Raw genomic sequence first — 22533 nt, forward strand, 5'->3', positions numbered from 1 at the left:
GTTTGGATAAAGCCTTTCCATAAGTCAACTCAGCTTTTCATTTCTACAGCAGATAGGATGAAGGGCCTCCCGGTATCCACACAGAGGATTTCTAAGTGGATCACCTCTTGCATTCGGACTTGCTATGAGTTGGCGGGAGTCCCTCCACTGCCAATCATCAGAGCCCACTCGACCAGAGTGCAGGCATCCTTGGTGACCTTCCTGGCACACTTGCAGTGTGACAGATGTCCTGGATCTGGAACATGGTCTTCGGTGCACACGTTCACAGCCCGTTAAGCCATCACTCAGAAGGCCAGAGACAACGCTGGGTTTGGCAGAACTGTGTTGCAGTTTACATGTCCGTGAACTCCTACCCACCTCCACGGGGTACTGCTTGGGAATCACCTAAGTTGAATGGACATGAGCAAGCACTCCAGCCAGAGCTGGTTCTCTACGGATACTGCTGAGGGAAAAAACTTCCAGCACCAGTGCATGTGGCGAGTGTACACACCTAAGCTAAATGGACATGAGCAACACATCTTGAAGAACACCAGTTCCGGAAAAAGGTAACTGTCTTTTTTCAGTTTATAACAAATTAGTTGACTCCATCCAATTTAGGTTCATAAGAAAACATTGAGGATGACATAACTTCTGTATATAGGGTTTAAGCTGTTAAACACTAGCTATAGAGATCTTCAGATTTAACACACATGCCTTTAATTGCATGTCACCTGTAATATGGAGTCAGATTTTCAAGTAGCCTCCAACATTATACAGCTATAACCTGATTTTTCAGAAGGCTTGAGCACCTGTAGCTTCCAGTGACTTCAGATTTATTGAATAAATCTTAAAGATAAAGAGAAACAAGAAGTTTTGCCCTGTTGCCGATTCACTTTTTCTGCTGCTCTTTGCTGTCAGAAGAGATGTATACTTATTATAATACAATACCTGTGAGAAATTCATGGCTCGTTGGGACTGATGTCAAATGTAGCTCCCCTCTCCTCCTCCTGTTTTCGTTTTCGTTTTCCCCATCTCCCTTTCCTCTCCTCATTCCCCTGTGTTTATAATTCTCTGTGGACAGCAGCCACTGGAGAACAGGATCACATACTATAGCAAATCAAATATTCTGAGCAGGCAGAAGTCAAGTTGATGTTTGGGAGGAGAGAGAAACAAACATAGCTTAATAGTAGCATTAGTGTTTTGTAGCTGTCGACATATTTGCATTTTGCATAAGGTAATTCGCCTTGCAGTCTGAGCCCAGCTGTTGGCTAACTTGGAAATACTGACTCAGAAATGCAGATAGATTTTTATGTTCCTTTTTCCCCCTCATCAACTATGTTTATATAAAATCCGTAAGCTCTTTTTGAGAAATATGCTGAATCATGAGCTTCTGCTCCCATTCTGTGCCTTAGAGCAGGAAGTGATTGTTTTCTTTCCAGCAGCAGAAGCTGAATAGAAACTCTGGCATCTCTTCCGCTCCCTCCTCCAAGTACAGTATTTTAGAAATACAGTAATACAGTTTTGAAATGGACAAATTGACATTTCGTACTCTGTATTCACAAATATGTGGCAAGATTCCACTTTTAAAACTTTGAGTTATGTTTCTTATAAGTTATTGTAGCCAGTCATCATAAGGTTACTTTCCAGGTAGCAAGCTTTTGGTGATGTTATCAAAGTTTTTTAAAAACTTCTATGAACTTTTGATTTTTGTGGCCTGAGACTATACTATGAAATATAGCTAATCAGTTGTAGGACTCAACATATGGTTGCTTCTAGGATACTTCCTTTACATGTCTGAACTTGTACAATAAAATCATGATTGCATTATAAAGAATACCAAAATTCCTCTGGTAATGTGGTAATAAAATAGTCTGCTTTTCACACTGGAGTAGTGATCTGTAAAATGATTACCCTAGTCCTAGAGATAACAAAGTGTGAAGCTTTCCTGGCATCTGTTTAAGTCTGGTATCAGATTTATCACTAACCCTGATGTTTGATGATACATCCCTAAGGATAGCTTTGATAAGCCTCTTTTTGTACATCAGGTGAGCTTATTTCTATTACTAGAATTTATCTTTGTCAGAATTTATTTTTGTAATCACTTACTACAGTAGGCAAACTGATTATTGTAGTTTATTCAGTGACAGAAAATTCTCTTGACGAATTCTTCATTCCAAAAATCTTAGGAACTTTCTGTAATTTAATTTTATGCCCCTAGGAAACACTAAGACTTCAACAAGATGTAAGAAAGAAAAAACAGGAGATCTTAGAAAAGCACATTGAAACACAAAAGGTAAAGTATTTGGATGCTCCCTGGTTGGAGCTTTCTACAGCGATAATAAAAGTAACAGTTGACATTGTGAGTTGTAAAATGATTGCTATAGTTTGTCATAATCATAAATTGCAGTTATTGGTATGTAAATATATAATACTGTACTTTTCATCCATAAATCTCAGTGCAAAAGAGGTCAGTATCACACGTGTTCTGGCTGCTGGTTCTCAAGCTTCCCTCATTAGACACTGTGCGATTCTTTTATCTCTAAGATTTTTTGTTAGTGGGGGCCAGTGTTTGAGCTTCCCGTGTTTTCCCTATCGTGCACTGCTGATCCCTCAGTCTCTAGAACCATCTAACCAGTTCCTTCTTGATTGTGTTCAGCAAAGGAGCCACCTGTGGACTTCCAGCTGTTGCTGCTTCTCACCATCTTGCCAGCCTTGTTCTCTAGATATCTTATTCCCGCTGTCCTTCCTTACAGTCAGCGCTGTAAAGGGAGAGAGGAAGAAATGCTGTTGTGCTTTTATTGTTGCTCTGGTTTACTTGTTTTTGAAGTGTCAAGTTTGCTCTTTTTTTGGTGGGGGGGGGGGGTGTCTCCAGAGTTGTTTTGACATTTTGTTCCAGTTGCTCAGTATATTGGAGTTCTTTATTCTGTGTGCTAAGTTTTTCTTGTTGGCACTTTCATGTTTCTTACTGCCTTGGTGCATTTTTGTTGGTGCTGCTTTTTGTTGGTACTCAAGTGCCCTGGCACTGCTCCTCAGCACTTTGGCATGTTTTTCTAATGGTGTATTTTTGTTCGAGAAGGATCATTTCCTTTGCTTCCTTTCTTCAGCTTTGGAAATTTTAGGATAGTGGTTCCGAGATACATGCTTGGGGCAAAAAATTCTAATATGGTTTAACCTGATTGCTGCATCTTTTACCTCACAATTGGTCATGGCATGCAAGGATGTCAAGTACGCCTGGAAACTTCACCCAGAGCAGTCTACTTTTGTACAAGCCCCATCAAATATCCCCTACAGGCACTCACGGGAAACATAAATTCAGCCAGCAGCAGGCTTGGAATGCTTTAAAATGAAAGCCTGAGTATAGTCATTTTTGCTGAGCCCTGGGACTTGGTGTTGACACCTCCTGCATCATCATACCGCCATGTGATCATTTTCCATTGCTGTTGGGAGGGCTGAAAGGGAGTCTATTTGTAAACCAGGGGTACATCTTTTTGTTTTTTTAGCTATATTTACTGCAGACTAGACACTAATGATCAAAGTTAAACTTGTTTTTATCTAAAATAGTTGTTTTCAAACACACAGAATCAGTAGATACAAACATGAGCACTTGAGGTTAAAATTTAAGGTGATAGAAACTGGCATGTTCATTATAGATAGACCCTTGATCTACAGGAAAACTGAAGTAATAGGATATGTAATCTAAACCCTGACATTCACTAGTGATGTGCATGGCACTACATAGAAACAGACTTAACCCTTGTCTTCAGTATGAAAAAAAGGTGTGTTCTTAACTTGAGTTAGCTAAGTCAAGTTACAATCCTGGTAAAAATCTAAGTAGTTCATAGTTTTTACACAGGTTAGCTGGTTGAGTTAGATTAGTCTTCCCCATAGTCTTTAACTTGACGTACTATCTCATTTGCAAACTACAAACTGTCTTGTCTTCACTAGGATTTTAACTTGAGTTAGATAACTCAAGTTAACAAAACACCTATTTTTGTGCTAATGGCATGGCCAAAGACAGTTCCTGCCCCTAAGAGCTGTTGAGATGAGCTGCCAAGGCAGAATCCCCACTCCGAGTGCAGAAGTGGGGGCGTGCAAGGATTTTAAAAATTAATACTTGCACTCCAGGCTTGTATTACACTCACAAGGTAACAGCTTTTCTCTGACCTTGGCTTGGTAAATGCTGCCACCACCCAAATGCAAAAAACCCCCTTTGAACCCAGGAAATAGCACTTGGGAACTCCTCCCTGTGGGTGCCCTCAACCCATTTCACACACCCCTCTGGGAAGAGCTGAGAAAGAAAACAAAGGAAATTAGCTTTGGCTATCAGTTAATCAAACAACATGCACAAACCTCTTAGAACACCAAAAATCAATCCAATGGCTCTTTTGGTCATGTGCCCACTTTTTTTTCTTTACCTGGGGGATTTTTTTAACCCCTTGCAGGTAAAGCAAGTAAAGAACAGCTACTAAGAGGGATTTTACAGCTAACTGGCTGGCTGGGTGTCCATCAAAGGGAGCTATCCCCCCACTTTATTTATCACATGAGCACAAGAAAAGATACGTAGAACAGTCGGAGTAGAAGGTGAAAGGCAAAATCATAATTTAGGTTGGGTAGAATGCCTGAAAAACTTTCTGCTACGTTGAACTCTCTGTTGCAGAATTTGAATTCCCTCTTAATAAGATTCTTTAATCATTACAAAAAGTAATAGTTAAATATACCCATTTACCTGAATATAAACTATATAAACAACCATGTTGATCTTGAAAGCCAAGTCCGTTTTCTCTGTTATAGCATTTTAATCAATATGTCTAGAAAAACCCATAATTACATCTAGAATATTAGATACATTAATCCTCCCAACTTTAATAAAACTGTTCTTAATTGGACAGATGCTGATTTCAAAGCTGGAGAGGAATAAACCCATGATGAAGTCAGAAGACAAAGCAGAAATAATGAAAACTCTGGAGACTTTGACTAATAGCATTACCAAGTTAAAGGATGAATTAAAAGGTGTCTCGTCTGGAGGTGCTCCTCTGAAAAGCTTGAAAACTAAGGCTCAGGTACTCAATTTCTGTTTGTTTTTATTAATAAGTTATATAATTGCATCATATGCTGATGCCACTTAGCTAAAAAAAATCCCACCACTTTGAGTCTACCAATAAGTAAGATTATTTTGTTTCCCTCACTTTAAAGGGATGCATTAAATTTAAAATCCAGGTAGCTGTCTGAAATTGCTTTTTACCTTGTATTGTTACTTGTATACCTAAATTTAGTACGTCTGAAATATATCAGAAGAAAAATATTTTTCACTATTTTTTCTTTTCTCTTACTTTTGACAGCACTTTGTTAGCTTCACTGCTTCTCTTGAATAATCAGTCATATTCTCCTTTTCATTGTGGGTCTTTCAAACAGCAGTGGGGAGGATGAATATTTTTTTAAACAAAAGGATCCTCACACTGTGAGGGTTGGATTTAGAATAAGAAACTACTACTTAAACTCACTAGATTTAAGTTGGTGTCCCCTCATGTTTTGATTGTATTATATAGTGCTATCAACTGAATTGTCATTTGGGTGGACCATCATACTACTGCATTGATCTCTCACTGTGAACTTGTCCCATATGCCATACTTTTTAGGTTGGAGACTATGTCAATGTATTTGTTGTCAGTCTTTTGAATTCACTGGTTGTAATGAGGTTTTCGCTGGGAGAGAAGTTTCTCTTCAGTGGTTTCTCTTTTTGCTGCTACAGAAGGCTAATTACTCCCTTTAGTTGTTTCCAGAGATAGACTTGATCTGTAAACCTTTGCTTTCTGACCCAATTACATGACCTTTTTATGACCTGATATTTTGTTGTCTCTAGGACGATCTTCAGCCCCAGACTGGAGTGAATGAACAATTTTAAAAGCCCTGGAAAAGTAACAACATTAAGGAATTAAAATGATCCTCTAAACATGTCATTCTAAACAAATAAATCACACATTTTCTGTTCTACCCTACTAACAGACACAAAAACGTAAAAGAAAAAAAACCAGGGAAGGTTTTTTTAAAAAAAATACCTTGATGTAGTGCAGTGTTTTACAATATTTCTCTGGAAGACCACAGCCAGTCTTGATCTGTTCCAGTTTATGTTCAGAATGCCAGTCCCTTGGAATGTTTATTTCTCCCTTCTGAAGTTTTAGTTTTGGGATGTTACTCCAAAGACTTCATGACTTCACCTCAGACTGGATTTTAGGAAGGATCATCAGCTTTAAATTTGCAATCATATTTGAGAAAATAGAAGGCAGCCTTACTTAATAGGCAGATTATAATGAAAAATAGTAACTATAAAATAATACACCGCTACCCCAACATAATGCCACCTGATATAACACGAATTTGGATATAATGCGGTAAAGCAATGCTTCAGGGGAGGGCAGGGCTGCTCACTCTGGTGGAACAAAGCAAGTTCAATATAACATGGTTTCACCTGTAACGCGGTAAGATTTTTTGGCTCCCAAGGACAGCCTTATATCGAGATAGAGGTGTAATTGGGACTGGCAGTTGGACTTATGCTTCTGTGTGACTACTTCTAAAACACATCTTAGTTTTCACTCTGAGTTGTATTAAACTCCTGAGATTGCTGTATTAAGAAAAGGATTAATTGGTGCCGCTAGTTCTTGGATAGAAATTGTAGAACAGGGTTTTCTTAATCTTTTTCGAGCTGATGACCCCTCTCAGATCAAGAAATGTTCAATGACCTCTCTCCCTCAAAACCTCCTACCCCAACCATAGGATGAACATTTTCATATCAGAAATAACTGAGGTTTTGGACAGTGATCTCAGTTATGGAGATAAATTACAAGAATATTTGTCAGATTGAATTGTATTGCTGATGAAAGATATTCAATGAAGTTGAATTGCAGAAATAGTCTTGAATATTTTTTGTTGTGGTTGATACAAGTAAGTATGCCCAGTGGTCTGTGATGAGATGTTAGATGGGATAGGATCTCAGTTACTACAGAGAATTCTTTCCTGGGTGCTGGCTGGTGAGTCTTGCCCACATGCTCAGGGTTTAACTGATCGCCGTATTTGGGGTCGGGAAGGAATTTTCCTCCAGGGCAGATTGGCAGAGGCCCTGGAGGTTTTTTGCCTTTCTCTGCAGCATGTGGCACGGGTCACTTGCAGGAGGATTCTCTGCAGCTTGAGGTCTTCAAACCAAAATTTGAGGACTTCAGTAACTCAAACATAGGTTAGGGTTTGTTATGGAAGTGGATGGGTGAGATTCTGTGGCCTGCCTTGTGCAGGAGGTCAGACTAGATGATCATAATGGTCCCTTCTGACCTTAAAGTCTATGAGTCTATACCAGCACTGCTGGGGATTTTTTTTGTTACTGCAGCTGAAAAATAATTTGACTAAAGCTTTAGAAAACAGCCAAAATCTGCTGAATTCCTGGCTATAAAATATCCTGTAATATTATAATATACTATAATATAATAACTATATACTATCATATAACATATTGTAATATTATAATATACTATAATCTGACAGCAGAACTGTCAGTTTTTCCTGCATTGATTCAGTGAGTTCTGCAAGTAGTTAAGCTAGTCCTGCAATGGCGGGGAGGGGTAGCTCAGTGGTTTGAGCATTGGCCTACTAAACCTAGGATTGTGAGTTTAATCCTTGAGGGGGGCATTTAGGGAACTGAGATGTAGAAAACAACACTGTCTTGGGTTTTGTCCTGCTTTGAGCAGGAGATTGGACTAGATGATTTCCTGAGGTCCCTTCAAACCCTGATATTCTATGAAGTAGGTCTGAAATAAGATTGGATACTGAATTATCAGTTTCTGATAGTGCTTGACTGGCTCCTCATGTCCCTTGAAGTCTAAAATAAGATGAAGCAGCTCAAGAAGACATATTTCCAAGTTTTTTGCTGAATGTTTTTACTCTGCTTTGCATGGAGAGAAGATTCATATTCCACACCTGAAGAGAGTAGTTCAGTTTGTTAGGTGCCCAAAGATGTCTGCAAGGTAGGTTAAGCTTTGTCACACAAGACAATTATTGAAGAAGTTAGCAAGGAGAGACTGCATCTTGAAGAAAAACGTGCATTTCCACTCTTCTGTCAGAGAGAAAAGTTAGCAGTCTGCCTTGTAAGAATGCTGTAATGTGAACAAGGTAGTGAAAGAAACCTGTTATCTGAGGCTACGTCTTCACTACCTGCCATATCGGAGGGTAGCAATCGATTGCTTGGGGATCGATATATCGCGTCTCATCTAGACGCGATATAATGATCCCTGAACGCGCTTATATCGATTCCGGAACTCCACCAACCCGAACGGAGTTGCGGAGTCGACATGGGGAACCGCGGACGTCGATCCCGCGCTGTGAGGATGGTGAGTAATTCGATCTTAGATACTTCGACTTCAGCTACGTTATTCACGTAGCTGAAGTTGTGTATCTGAGATCGATTTTCCCCCCTTGTGTAGACCAGCCCTGAGTGATTGGAGGTGGGGGAAGGGAGAACCAGCATTCATTGTGTAGTCTTATGTGAAGTTCACTACTTTGACTGCTTCATGAGGTCCCAGCCACAGGTTTTCAGGCATTTTTTGAACAATTAAAGCTTGGTAATGTATGAAGTCCTGAAAGCATGATGCATCGCATATATGTGACCAGGCCATTAGTTTTACTTGTTCTTGCCTTGGTGCTATCTAAGCAGATTATAATACACTGTTCCCATTGAAATCTTTGTCTCCTGATATGTCGAGTAATAATTTTCTTCTTGAGGAAGTTGCACAGCTTTACAAAAGAATCTTCAATAGAAGCATCAGCAATATACCTAAGAAACTCCAGAAGTTATGAAACACCAGAGTTTCTGACTAAGGAATTTGAATTGCTAAATAATCACTTTTCATGAGTTTTGAAAGCGGTTGTTTTCAGACATCCGCAGCCATGTTGCTGATACAACTGCAAAACAATCTTTATCAAAAGCACTGCTTTTCAATTTGGTAATCACTGGATGACATTTAACTTTGGAAACTATTTTCATTATTTGTACATTTTATTTTTTCTTTGAGGCATGATTTGGAACATCTGGACATGGTCCTCTTCACAAAACCAGTCCGTGTTTCAAAATCACCCCTTAATCAGAACCAAACTCTAGTGAAGATTGTCGTATGCAACGTGATCATATGAAGCTCAGTCGTGCTGTCAGACCTTAGAAATTGCAGCCAATATGTGTGGATTTCAGTTCAGTGACACATTTTGTCATGATTTGTGTGCATGGATACTTGCAATTGGTGTTGTATATAACATTTTTTTAATAGTTCATATACTGTGTTCTGGTAGGAAAAGCTACATATACAAAGAGGCTGACTTTTATTAGCAGAGGTGCTGCTAGTCTACTGCACATACCTGTGTCCTGCCTTAGTCTGTAGTGAACTACCATTTGATGTTCTCACATTACAAAAATATTTTGGTGTTAAAGGAACTTGCCACTAGAGTGTGTATTGTGTATTCATTGTCATTTAAAATGTACTGAATTGTGTTTTGCAGAACTTTTTAGATTTTTGGGGCTCTTCCCACCATCACACAAGTTGCAACCCATTACTGGGGTAACTCCTGCTTTAAAAGAAGAAACACCAAATTTCATTATCATGGTTGGCTGTTAAATCAGTACTGGAGGCAATGACAACATAAAGTTTTTGGAGACTTCCCGTTATTAAACACTGAGTTTAACCTTCCAGTCTTAATCTCCTAACCTCATGCATAGTTCTTTGGAGGCTGCTCACAATACCCAATGTAGTAGCAAGTACTCATGCTAAGTAACAACAATAATATAATTTAATAAGCCAAAAATGAAAAGCCCATCATCTAGATTCTCAACCCTTTTCTTCTGTGCTTGGTTGCTGCATTTCTATTTTCCAGGTACAAAGAGAAAGGGGAAACTTTCTGTTGCCTTAAGAGTCATCTAACTCACTTGGAGGCCCTGCTTATTTTTAAAATAGCCAGTCACGACTTCCCACTATTAGCAGTGTTGTTCTGGGCCATCAAAACCTTGGTGATTATCAGCGGAGTATTCTCCCCATTAGAGAGTAAGGAATGTATAAACTAGTAACTTCACCTTGACAATTTCTTAGATGCAGAAAGAATTACTGGATACTGAGCTTGATTTGTACAAGAAGATGCAGGCTGGTGAAGAAGTGGCTGAACTAAGAAGAAAGTACACAGAACTGCAGCTTGAAGTATGTTTGTTTTTTATTTCTTCAGTTAACCACATATTATAAAAACTTTCATTTAGTATATTTTGCTTAACTTGCATGTTACTTTACAGTGTAATCTGTTGTGCAATTAAAATAGTTTTTAAAAAATCATCTTTTGGTAAGTAGTACGCAATCCTTTTCTCTTAGAGTCAAGATGGGTGAGGCAGTATTTTTCATTGGAATAGCTTCTGTTGTTGGACGAGACAAGCTTTTGAGCTATGCAGGGCTCTTCAAATCTGCAAAACGTAAGCAGTGTTGCATATAAATCCAAGATGGGACAGACTGTTAAGCGTAACACGTTGCAGGAGACCAGTTAAAGTGGGCAATTAACACTTCTGCAGTCATGGGGCAAAGGAAAATTAGTGGGTTGCGCACTGGTGTAATGAGTCCTAAAACCAGTGTCTCTAAGCCTCTGAATTTAGGTATCTAGCAAAGTTAAATTCATAACTTCCCAGGGTCATCTTTTGATGGTGTTGTGCAGGTTTCGTTTGAGGACGAGGACTGAGAGTTCCAGTGTAGAGTGATCGCTTTTTGAAAAGTGTTTGCCCACAGATGACAGAGTGTTTTTGTCTTTTATCATTTTTCTCTGAAAGTTTAATTATAGACAACTATATCCAAGAAACTCAGGGATCACCATGCTTACTTCCCTGGATCCAGGAACCACTCCAGACATTAAAATAATCTGTTATCTACAGCCAGGCACTCAGTTACTGCAGCATATGCTCTGAGGAAAAAGCCCAGGATACACATCTTAACACCTTCACCAGACAAGGACACTCCACCAGAGAAATAGATCATATCATGGAACTGGCCACCCAAGTACCTCAATGGAGCTGGCTTCAGTACGGAAAAAACGCAACCCAACCACCACACAGTGAAACCCATATGGGATATCATCAAATAATTGTTGATAGTCTGTTTCACTTTAACTGGTCTCCTGCAACATGTTAATGCTTATGTTTAACTATCTGTCCCACCTTGCATTTATCTGTGACACTCTGATTACTTTTTCCAGCCCTGAGGGCAATCTCTTTGTCTCTTCAAAGCTTGTCTGTTCCACCAACAGAAGTTGGTCTAATAAAAGATATTACCCACCTTGTGTGTGTCATGTCCTGGGAGCATTGTGGCTACAACAACACTGCAAATGTTTCCTCTTAGGACATTTAGCAGGGATGCTTCACCTCTTCAGTCTCTGGACAGTACTCAGAAATATGCCATTCTGGCTGTCTTCCATTTTGATCATTCAGCTGTTGATGCACTGTAAAGATTTTTAAAGGGTATTGTCACCTGATATTTTACAGATTTGCAATAGGTAACTTTTGTTAGCAAGCATTTTTTAAATTTTGTCTGTAGATGGTGCTGTGGGTGTTTATAAAGAAAGGCTAAAGCTGTCCTTACTTGTTCTTTTCTTTAAAGGAACATCAGCCTGTTAAAAATAGCCTAATATTAACAAAAGTGTTAAATGTATTAGAGATGAACAATGTTCTTCTCTAATAGTTGTTTTAAAAGGTTGTAGATTAACTCTTGTGCTGAGATTAAAATTCCATTACAAAAACTATATGTAAATAGAATTTGTTCAAGAAATGTGCCATGTACAAAAATATATGCCTGCATTTTTTTAGAAAGTCTTGTTTGAAAAATAGTCATACCTGCTTTAAAAAAAAAAAGTCTATGATTTTCATATCACTTACTTTTAAGCAATTTTATGTGCCATTCAGGATTACTAATTAATAATTATTAAAATGCTCTGGAATGTGTAACATATATTTATTGAATATATTTATAAGATATTGTAATATTTTCTTTACTATAAATTTATGGGGCCTAATTGTCTTCAATTAAAAATTAATTGAAAGTTTTGCTGATAGTGTGTGTATCGAGATGGAATATAGCTTGCTCTTTAACTATAGTTGCTGGGCAGTGCTGACAATTGATATCATGTCTTTCTGTAGTTACACTGAGCAGACCACATGGAAATGGTATACATTTTCAACCAATACGTTTTTAAACGTTAAGGAAAATAAATGTACTTTCATAAATGTACTAGAAGTGTACATAAAAGCTGTGAAAGAAATTTCACATAATTCAACTGCTTACCAATATTCAAAATACTAGATTTTCAGCAAACTGAAGGAGAAGTTTTTGTGCTTAACTTGCATCTTAATTATTACTTCCTTGCTGACTAACATGTGCTTTCCTATTGGTGCTCTCATTTGTACTGTGTAAATTATTTTGGTAATTCCCTTTTGTTAAAATAATTTCTGTAACCAGAAAGAAAAATTGCATTTGTAGGCCCCTTTTTAACTAGTGCTGAGACAATACTGTTAATTCCTTAGAGCATTTTTCTTTTCCAAATGGCCTTGTAATGCCTTGATGATAAATTGTAAAACTTATACTTCTGAAATAATTACTGTGGCAAAAATACCGTAACGAAGTGGGTATTCACCCACGAAAGCTCACGCTCCAAAACGTCTGTTAATCTATAAGGTGCCACAGGATTCTCTGCTGCTTTTACAGATCCAGACTAACACGGCTACCCCTCTGATATAAAAAGAAACTTTCCTAAATAAGTTAGCTTGAGGGTAGACACCTGGCATGGGAAATATCATCTTGACCATTTAAAAATTGGGAAAGTTAAAAGCTACTGAAAACAGGTTCTATATAATATGAAGTGTCAGACCACCTTCGGTGTTTGCAGTGCAACCAACTGCACGTATAATACGCTTCTAAATTGCAGAGACGAGTAAGATACACATTATGTCAAATATGTGCCTGTATGCTTAATTACATGGCTATTTAACTGTTGATCTACTCCAAATATTTGGATTCACAAGCATGATTGGAATTTCTGGAAAAGAAAACTACACGTTTTGGTATCTCAATCATTGAGTGGTTCTGAAGTCTTTCCTCCTTCAGGCAAAAGGAGGATATGTGATGCAGTTAACAATATTCCAGTATTATATGAGGAAACAAGGAATCACATTGTCTTCCTTGCTCAGCAGTGATATTTTAGGACTGGTGTATTAAGTTCAGATTTATCAAATAGCCCTCAAGTTATCAGGGAAAGGCATTCTTATAGCCTGAGTCACAAGCGGCCTTGTGATCCCTAAAAGACTTGGTAGTGTAGTCTCTATTCAGAAAGTGGAGTGATTGGTAAAGAGACTTGTGTTTCAAGAAACACTCAACGTATATCCTGTTCATGGCTTAAGTGAAGAGGGGTCCAGATTTCCTGAAGGATATCTTCCTATTTGATTTGGTTCAAGACTTACTATAAAGTTTATCTTCCATTATCCCTATTTCCACAAAGTCTGCAAGATGCTTGAAGCAATGGCTGTGTCTGCTTCTGCATCTGTATAGTGCCTAGTAAAGTGAGGCTCCAATGCTGATAAGGGTCCTCTGTGCTCTATTGAAATATAAATGTTAACAATGAGAGATACTTTACTGGATTCTCTGGGTGTATTAGTTCTGGTATTCAGATCTTTTGGGCCTGTCATCAGTCTCTAATTCTTCCTATACTTCTGAATCTTCTAAGAGTAAGGTCAAATTCTCTGTCATCATTGGGCTGCTTGGATCATGGTACCTTGTTAGAAATTAGGAAACTGGATATTAGGAAGTTTAGACTTGAAATTAGACGAAGGTTTCTAACCATTAGGGGAGTGAAGTTCTGGAACAGCCTTCCGAGGGAAGTAGTGGGGGCAAAAGACTTATCTGGCTTTAAGACTAAGCTTGATAAGTATATGGAGGGGATGATATAATGGGATAGTTTAATTTGGGCAATTGATCTTGGATTATCAGCAGATAAGTCTGCTCAATGGTCTGTGAGGGGATGTTGGATGGGATGGGATCTGAGTTACTGCAGAGAATTCTTTCCTGGGTGCTGGCTGGTGAGTCTTGCCCACATGCTCAGGGTTTAGCTGATCGCCATATTTGGGGTCGGGAAGGAATTTTCCTCCAGGGCGGATTGGCAGGGGCCCTGGAGGTTTTTCGCCTTCCTCTGCAGCGTGGGGCATGGGTCGCTTGCTGGTGGATTCTCTGCAGCTTGAGGTCTTCAAACCACAATTTTGAGGACTTCAATAACTCAGTCATGGGTTAGGGGTTGTTATAAAAGTGGATGGGTAGGGTTCTGTGGCCTGCCTTGTGCAGGAGGTCAGACTAGATGATCATATTGGTCCCTTCTGACCTACGAGTCTATGAAATTAAGGTGTTCTCAGGAAGTGCACAGCGTCACTCTCAAAAGGCATTTACAAGAAAATGTAGTGTTCTAAAATGAATGAGCTTTTCACTATGCATCTTGGCTGTCAAATTGTCACCTTTCGTCAACATCAATTCCTACATTCTTGGACTGCCAAAAAAAAAAAAAAAAAGCGAAGACAGTCTTGCTGTTGTTAAGTGCACTTGGCAGCCATTTCTGCTTACCATCCATTAGTACAAAGCTTTTCTGCCTTCATTCATTGTAGGATTACCAGATATTTGAAAGTGCTGATGTGTATACACCAGCTTCAAAATCTCCTCCATCTTGGAATTTCCGTATGGTGCTTATAAGATCTGTGTAAATTCTTACTCTGGCACCCATCACTGTGCTATGAGTACTTCACAAAATTATAAATTATACACAAATGTATTGTTAATTCTGTCAATCTCTCCCTTTATGTCTCCAGAAATTGGACTCTATTTTGCGGGTTCAAGAGAAGAGATTAGTGCTTAATACAGGAAGGCTAAAGTTGTGTGTTGCATCCTAATCTAAAGATAATGGTTTTCATATGGTCATGACTTCTGGCTCATAGGGTTGTACTTCCCATTTGTAAATTTCTACATACATGAGTTTCACCCTTGACTTTGATAATTCTGTTGTCTCAATGGAACACAGCTGTTTCGGGAGGTCATGATCATAGAAGGCCAGACCATGGAGGGATTTGAAGGTAAGGACCGGAACTTTGAATTTCACCATTTTCAACGGGGAAGCCACTAAGGAGAGTGGAGGACTTTTTCTAGTGTCCTGGGTTTATCTTTAGTTTTTTTAGATTCAATTTTTCATTCTTAGGTGCAGGGAGTTACAATAATCATGCCTAGAGCCATGGGTGAATGAATCATTGTGGCTAAATTTAAAATTGACTGGCATGGGCATTTGTCTTGATATTCATGAATAGACTAGGGAATTTTGTATAACTGTGACAGGATGTATTGAAATGAGGAATCGAGATAAACACCAAACAGAAAAGTAGGGTGGAGGGTGATGTTATAGCGGTGGCAAGTTTTTTGGAGTGCTTCCTTCATCTCATCATCAGTACCTTAATTTAAGATCTTATGGATTCAGTTCTAGGTGGTTGTTAAGTCACTTGCTGATTGCAGACAGGCCCTTTCCTTGGAAAACTCGTGTGGAGAGGTGTTGCTCGCATCTTATGTGCACGTGGAGTAGAACTGGGTGTCTTCTGCATATTACTCACATTTTAGTCCCTGCTATTTCTTGATCTCCCTTAGTGACTTAGGGACCCACAGGTGAGGGTTCTGGAGGCTGGGGAATAGATTCCTCCCTTATTCTCAGGGTGAGTGGCATAAAAGGAGCACATTTCATAGTCAGCTGTATCAAATACCGTAGATGTCCAGCAAAGAGTTGTCTGACCTATGCCTGTGACCAGGAGATCATTCTGTAGAGTCACCAGTATGCTCTGTTCCATATCTTGGCCTGACTCCTGATTAACAGGGCTGTAGCATATTGGCTGTATCTAAGACCATGTCTACACTACAAACTGTGGTTGACACAAGTTACATCAGCGTACAGCTACCAAAGTTAGTGTGTCACTTGTGTATGTGCATATTTGGCTGCTTGCATCAGCCCTGCATGTACAAATTAGGAGTGCTTGTGTTGATGCAAAGAATGGTGCACCATGGGTAGGTAACCCAGTATGCCACATGCTGTCATCTGGATTCAGAGTGTGGAATAGACGTTAGGCATGCAGGCATCTCTGGGAGCTAGTGGTCAAGTTCCCAGCCTGCAACTTTCTCCATCCCATAATGTCATCCATATACCATAATTTTTGTGGTTTTTTTTGTATTCCACAAACCTGCATGGTACTTCTCAGTGTCCAGTATCTTTGACGAGGAACATGGAGCCTGCAGAGTTATAAATTCTCATGAGCATTGCAAATACAGGACTCATGCTTCTCCTGTACTTGCAGACCTGCAGGAAATTCTCCGACAATGGGGGGACATAACAATTAAAAACAATTCAAGTCTGTTGTGTTGATGGAGCAGTTGTAGGTGGAATGTGCCACTTCTGTTCCCAAGAAATGATCATTGACTGGTGGGATCACATTGTAAGACAAGTTTGTGACAATAAGCACTGGCTGCAGAACTTCTAGATGCGAAAGAGATGCATTGACAGTGGAGAAGCGAGTGGCCATGATACTCTGGAACCTTGCAATGTTGGGTTGCTACTAGTCAGTGGGAAATCATTTTGGAGTTGGAAAATCCACAGCGGTGGTCATTGTCATGCAAGTGTGTAAGGCCATTAATCGTTTCCCTCAGCAATGTGTAGGACATAGCTGATGGATTTTCAGCAACAAGGTTCCCAAACTGTGGTAGAGTGATAGATGACATGCACCTCCCTACTTTGGCACCAGTCCACCTTGCCACAAAGTACAACAGCAAACACTCAAGTTTCCTTCTTTCTTGTGGTTATCAAAGAATTATGAGGATCTGTGTGACTAGTAAAGAAGCAGTAGATGTTTCAGGGCCAGAATCTCTGTGGCTTTCCTTGAGTGGTCAGTGACTCACTAAATTGACTTGCCATGGGGAGGATTAACTTGTAAGGATTCACTGGCGTTTACTGGGTACTGAAATGGATTACTGTGTTTGATGCTTCTTGTCTGAAGTCAGAGTGGATTCTAATCTTAGTTTCAATACTATAGTAGAAAACCCAAGATAGAGGGAATGTTTCATTTTTTCATTTCCAGTGTGTGATCAGCTGAGTGTGTTTAGTTCTGAGATTGAGCAACCAAGAGTGCAAAGTGTGAAGCCATGGTTAAATGCCATTATACTAAAGATATTGTCACAGTAGTAGCTGAGGTGTCCTAAGGCAATAAGTCTTGGAAACTTTCTAGATAAGTTCATGGAGGATAGGACAATCAATGGCTTTTAGCCAGGGTGGGCAAGGATGCAAAACCATGCTATGAAGTGTCCCTAGCCTCTGTTTTCCAGAAGCTGGGAATGGGCAACATGGGATGGATCACCTGATGGTTACCTGTTCTGTTACTTCCCTCTGAAGAACCTGGCCTTGGCCGCTGTCAGAAGACCCAGCTGACCCAGTATGGCCATTCTTATGTTCTTGTGTTTTTATTTTCAATGACATACTAAGAACATAAGAATGGCCATACCGAGTCAGACCAAAGGTCCATCTAGCCCAGTATCTGTCTGCCGACAGTGGCTAATGCCAGGTGCCCCAGAGAGAGTGAACCTAACAGGCAATGATCAAGTGATCTCTCTCCTGCCATCCATCTCCATCCTCTGACAGAGGCTAGGGACACCATTCCTTACCCATCGTGGCTAATATCCATTTATGGACTTAACTACCATGAATTTATCCAGTACTCTTTTAAACGCTGTTATAGTCCTAGCCTTCACAACCTCCTCAGCTAAGGAGTTCCACGAGTTGCCTGTGCGCTGTGTGAAGAAGAATTTCCTTCTATTTGTTTTAAATCTGCTGCCTATTAATTTCATTTGGTGACCCCTAGTTCTTGTATTATGAGAATAAGTAAATAACTTTTCCTTATACACTTTCTCCACATCACTCATGATTTTATATGCCTCTATCATATCCCCCCTTAGTTTCCTCTTTTCCAAGCTGAAGAGTCCTAGCCTCTTTAATCTTTCCTCATATGGGACCTTCTCCAAATCCCTAATCATTTTAGTTGCCCTTTTCTGCACTTTTTCTAGTGCCAGTATATCTTTTTTGAGATGAGGAGACCACATCTGTACACAGTATTCAAGATGTGGGCGTACCATGGATTTATATAAGGGCAATAATATATTCTCAATCTTATTCTCTATCCCCTTTTTATTGATTCCTAACATCCTGTTTGCTTTTTTGACTGTCTCTGCACACTGCGTGGACATCTTCAGAGAACTATCCACGATGACTCCAAGATCTTTTTCCTGACTCCTTGTAGCTAAATGAGCCCCCATCATATTGTACTCTCTCAGCTTATCTAGGAAACTGGATTAAAAGGCTGCAAACTACTTGTCTCTGGGTTCATGGAATAATTAGAACATCTTGTATTTTGCCCTATTCATCAGGCTATGCACCACTGACATATTTAGAGACAGAAGGCCAGGGGTCAAAGTAATATTAAAGACTCACTGGTAAGGGGGCCTGACTCTGGGCCCCTGAAGGGGCGGGGACTTGAGTGGAAGGAGTGGGGCTTGGGGTCAGCCTCCTCCAGCCAGCCCATCCACGCTGCCTGGCATGTGCCACCTGGGGCCCTGGCTGCTGTGTTGGCCTGGAGTCCCAGGCCTTTTTAAAATGCTGGCCCTGGGGGAGCTGCTGCTCCCCACCCCCATCAGCAGCAGGGGCGGGGGAAAAAAGGGCAAAGACGTTAAAGCGCTACCCCACTGTTCTGTTCCTAACACTGCTATTTGTTATGTTTGTGTGAAGGTCACATTAGGAAAAGGAGTGACATCTGTTGTTCCTTTAAAAAAAGGACTCAAAAATTGAAAGAGCTTTGCCTAAGGGAATACATGATGGACAGTGTCTCACTCTGATTATATCTGGGGCGATCCCTCCCTTACCAGATCCAGAAAATCTTATTGGCCTACTTAATCTTTGGCGAGATGGTTGAGATCACGTAGCAAGTGGGCTTCTTGCTGTGTTTACTGCAAGAGTTGTCCTGGGTACTCCTCTCACTGGCCACCTGTGCCTTACTCTGTGGCCCTATTGGGCACCCCGAGGAGTCCATCAAAAGTGCACTACTTGTCCCATCTCAGCACAGATCTTCTCCACCCCATCCTGCTCCGGGGGCTTCTATGATTTCTCAGGCCTCTCAACAGCTAGACCTTCCTGAGTTTGTCCTTGTCCAACCTGCAGACTAAAGTTCACATGGGAATCCATCCCATCAAGTAGAAGAGTTGTCCCCTCTTAATACTTTCTCTTCTCCTGATGAGGTGCTACTTTGAGTCCTTGTCACCAGCACCAGTTAACTTTAAGACTTACCAGGATCTTATGAGAAAGAGTGGAAGCAGCTGTGGGAGTGAAAGCTGAGTTTGTGCTGGAGTCTGTCCTCAGCTTTGTGATATTTTGCAGTCCTCAGGTCCAGGCGGAGTAGACTGCCTATTAATGAGACACTGTAAGATTTTGCAGGCCCCTTTGGCAGACTGCAGCCACTCTTACCCTGACAACAAACAGATTCTATTAGGTACCTGTTCAGGGTTATGAGCCATTGTATTCACATCCAACCTTGGGCTCCCTGGTACTCAGCTGCAAATGAATGTTAGTGCCACTGTCATTTTCACACTACACCATAAGAAAAAGTGCTAATGAAACTAGATTTATTTGGCAGGAAAATATAGTTCTACTCAAATCTACAGTTGCACATTTCTAACTATAAGGTGCTTCTGTCTAAATATGATAATATGTGTTGGGACTCCATGAGTAAATTCACCATAAGAAGATTGTTGTGGCTTCAGAACTTGGGCATATGTGCAGAAGTGCAACAGATCATTGAGGACTTGCCCTTTGAGGAATCCCTGGTCTTTTTTGTCAGATAAAAGAGGAGATGAGGCCTGACATTACCTCAAGGACTCACTTGCCACACAGTTCACTAGGGATCTACATGCCAGCTCCCTGAAAGAAGCAATACAGACCACAGCAGCAACTATGATAACCTTTCTACCAACCCAGATCTTCTTACTCTGTCAAATGGGGTCTCATGTCACAGAGCAGGCATCATTTGCCTCTTAGTCATTGACTAAACAGCAACTAGCAGGATTGGACCAGTCAATTTGACTGCCCACGAAAAAGAAGAATACCAGTAAATAAGTTCTTCCTTTTTCTTCCCCTCCCTTTGGAGACAGATTCTGCCATTTTGTGGTGCTTGGATATCCATCACCTCACACCACTGGGTCCTGAGTTCCATGAGGCTGGGGGCTTATGTACACAAACACCTAGTTCACAGTAAACTTGGTTGTAAATCTACCCCTCACTAGCCTGCTGTGCACTGTGTGCATGTGGCCCCTGCTGCCATGCACTAAAGTTCCATAGAACTTGTTAATCTACTCCTGTTTCAAAACAGAGTAGATTGACGTCACTACAGAGCATTTAGTGTCAGCATCAAGGTCCACACAGGCCTGTAGTGCTTAAAAGGCTAGTGCAGGATAGATGTATACCCCAGGACTGACCCCTGGGACACTCTGCTTGATACCGGCTGCGAACTAGACATCGAGCTGTTGATCACTACCTGTTTAGCCTGGCAATCTAGCCAGCTTTCTATCCACCTTATAGTCCATTCATCCAATCCATACTTCTTTAACTTGCTGGCAAGAATATGACAGGAAACCATATTAAAAGCTTTCCTAAAGTCAAGATATATCATGTCCGCTACTTTCCCCATATTCACAGAGCGAGTTATCTCATCATATAAGGAAGTCAGGTTGGTCAGGCATGACTTGCCCTGGGTGAATCCACATTGACTGTTCCTGATCACCTTCTTCTCCTCCAAGTGCTTCAAAATGGATTCCTTGAGGACCCACTCTGTGATTTTGCCGGGGACTGAAGTGAGGCTGACCAGTCTCTAGTTCCCCGGGTTCTCTTTCTTCCCTTTTTAAAATATGAGCACTACATTTGCCTTTTTCCAATTGTCCGGGACCTTCGCAAATCAACACGAATTTTCAGAGATAATGGCCAATGGCTCTACAATCACATCAGCCACTTCCCTCAGCACCCTTGGATGTATTAGATCTGGACCCATGGACTTTTGCATGTCCAGCTTTTCTAAATAGTCCTTAACCTGTTCTTTCACCACTGAGGGCTGCTCACTTCCTCCCCATACTGTGTTGCTCAGTGCAGTAGTCTGGGAGCTGACCTTGTCTGTGAAGACTGAGGCAAGAAAAGCATTGAGTACTTCAGCTTTTTTCACATCATCTGTCACTTTGTTGCCTTCCCCATTCAGTAAGGGTCCCACACTTTTCCTGACCACCTCTTGTTGCTAACATACCTGTAGAAACCCTTCTCATTACCCTTCACATCTCTTGCTAGCTGCAACTCCAATTGTGCCTTGGCCTTCCTGGTTACACCCCTGCATGCTCTAGCAATATTTTTATACTCCTCCTTAGTCATCTGTCCAAATTTCCACTTCTTGTAAGCTTGCTTTTTGAGTTGAAGCTCACCGAAGATTTCACTGTTAAGCCAAGCTGGTCGCCTGCTATATTCTTTACATCAGGATGGTTTGTTCTTGTACCCTCAATAAGGCTTCTTCAAAATACAGCCAGCTCTCCTGGCTGTATTTTAATTTAATTTAATTATAATATAATTTAATTATATTGGCCAGGGTGTTTGCAGAATCCCGCTAGTTTGAAGAATCCCGCTAGTGATTTATAGACCAGTACCGCCCTACTCAACTCCTCCTCCATTCATGACTTGGACTACTGATGCTTCCTTTCTAGGGTAGGGAGCTCATTTAGAGAGGCCTCAAACACAAACTCTGTCAAAGGAAGAATCATCACTCCACATCAGTATATTGAAGCTATGAGCCATACACAAAGCCTGTCAAGTCTTTCTACCCTGAATCAAATACCAAACTATCCAAGTCCTGCAGGACAACATGACACCAGTGTTTTATGTCAACAGGCAGGGAAGTGCCATATCCATACCGTTATGTCACAAGGCCATCCACCTATATAACTCTTGCATCCAGAATGAAATCACTCTGTCAGCATTTCACCTGGGAACTCAGAATGTCCTAGCAGACCATCTCAGCAGGACTTTTCAGGAGGATCATGATTTACACTGAAGCTCAGTATACTCAGATTTATTTGTTTGCAAGTGCAGGATTATCAGTATGAACCCATTCACAACAAGACAGAACAGAAAGTGCCATCAGTTCTGTTTCAGAGCAAGTCTGAGCCCAGGCTCTCTTTCAGATGCTTTCCTCGTTCCCTGGAGGTCAACTCTGATGTATGAGTTTCATTGAGTACCACTCATACACAAGGTCATACTCAAGCTCTAACAGGATTGTTTGAGGCAATATTTTTTCTCAGACCTGCACAGACCATTCAATCAACATTAACATTTTGTCCAGACAGGGAAGGGGACATTCTCTATCCTCAT

The 22533-nt window shown here is 40.5% G+C and overlaps 1 protein-coding gene across 2 annotated transcripts in view; it reads left to right on the forward strand.

Moving 5' to 3' along the window:
* Positions 1 to 22533, forward strand: part of RBM26 (RNA binding motif protein 26) — a 99999-nt gene that overhangs the window by 53817 nt on the left and 23649 nt on the right. The window contains exons 16-18 of one of the 2 annotated variants that reach the window (XM_032798364.2): positions 2198 to 2272; positions 4869 to 5039; positions 10095 to 10199. In XM_032798364.2, the coding sequence (XP_032654255.1) occupies positions 2198 to 2272; positions 4869 to 5039; positions 10095 to 10199 (351 nt within the window). Of the gene's footprint in view, positions 1 to 2197; positions 2273 to 4868; positions 5040 to 5839; positions 5897 to 10094; positions 10200 to 22533 lie in introns of those variants that run through there. The other variant, XM_032798365.2, reaches the window with a different exon arrangement.

Source organism: Chelonoidis abingdonii, chromosome 1 (genome assembly GCF_003597395.2).
Source record: "Chelonoidis abingdonii isolate Lonesome George chromosome 1, CheloAbing_2.0, whole genome shotgun sequence".
NCBI classification, from domain to species: Eukaryota; Metazoa; Chordata; order Testudines; family Testudinidae; genus Chelonoidis; species Chelonoidis abingdonii.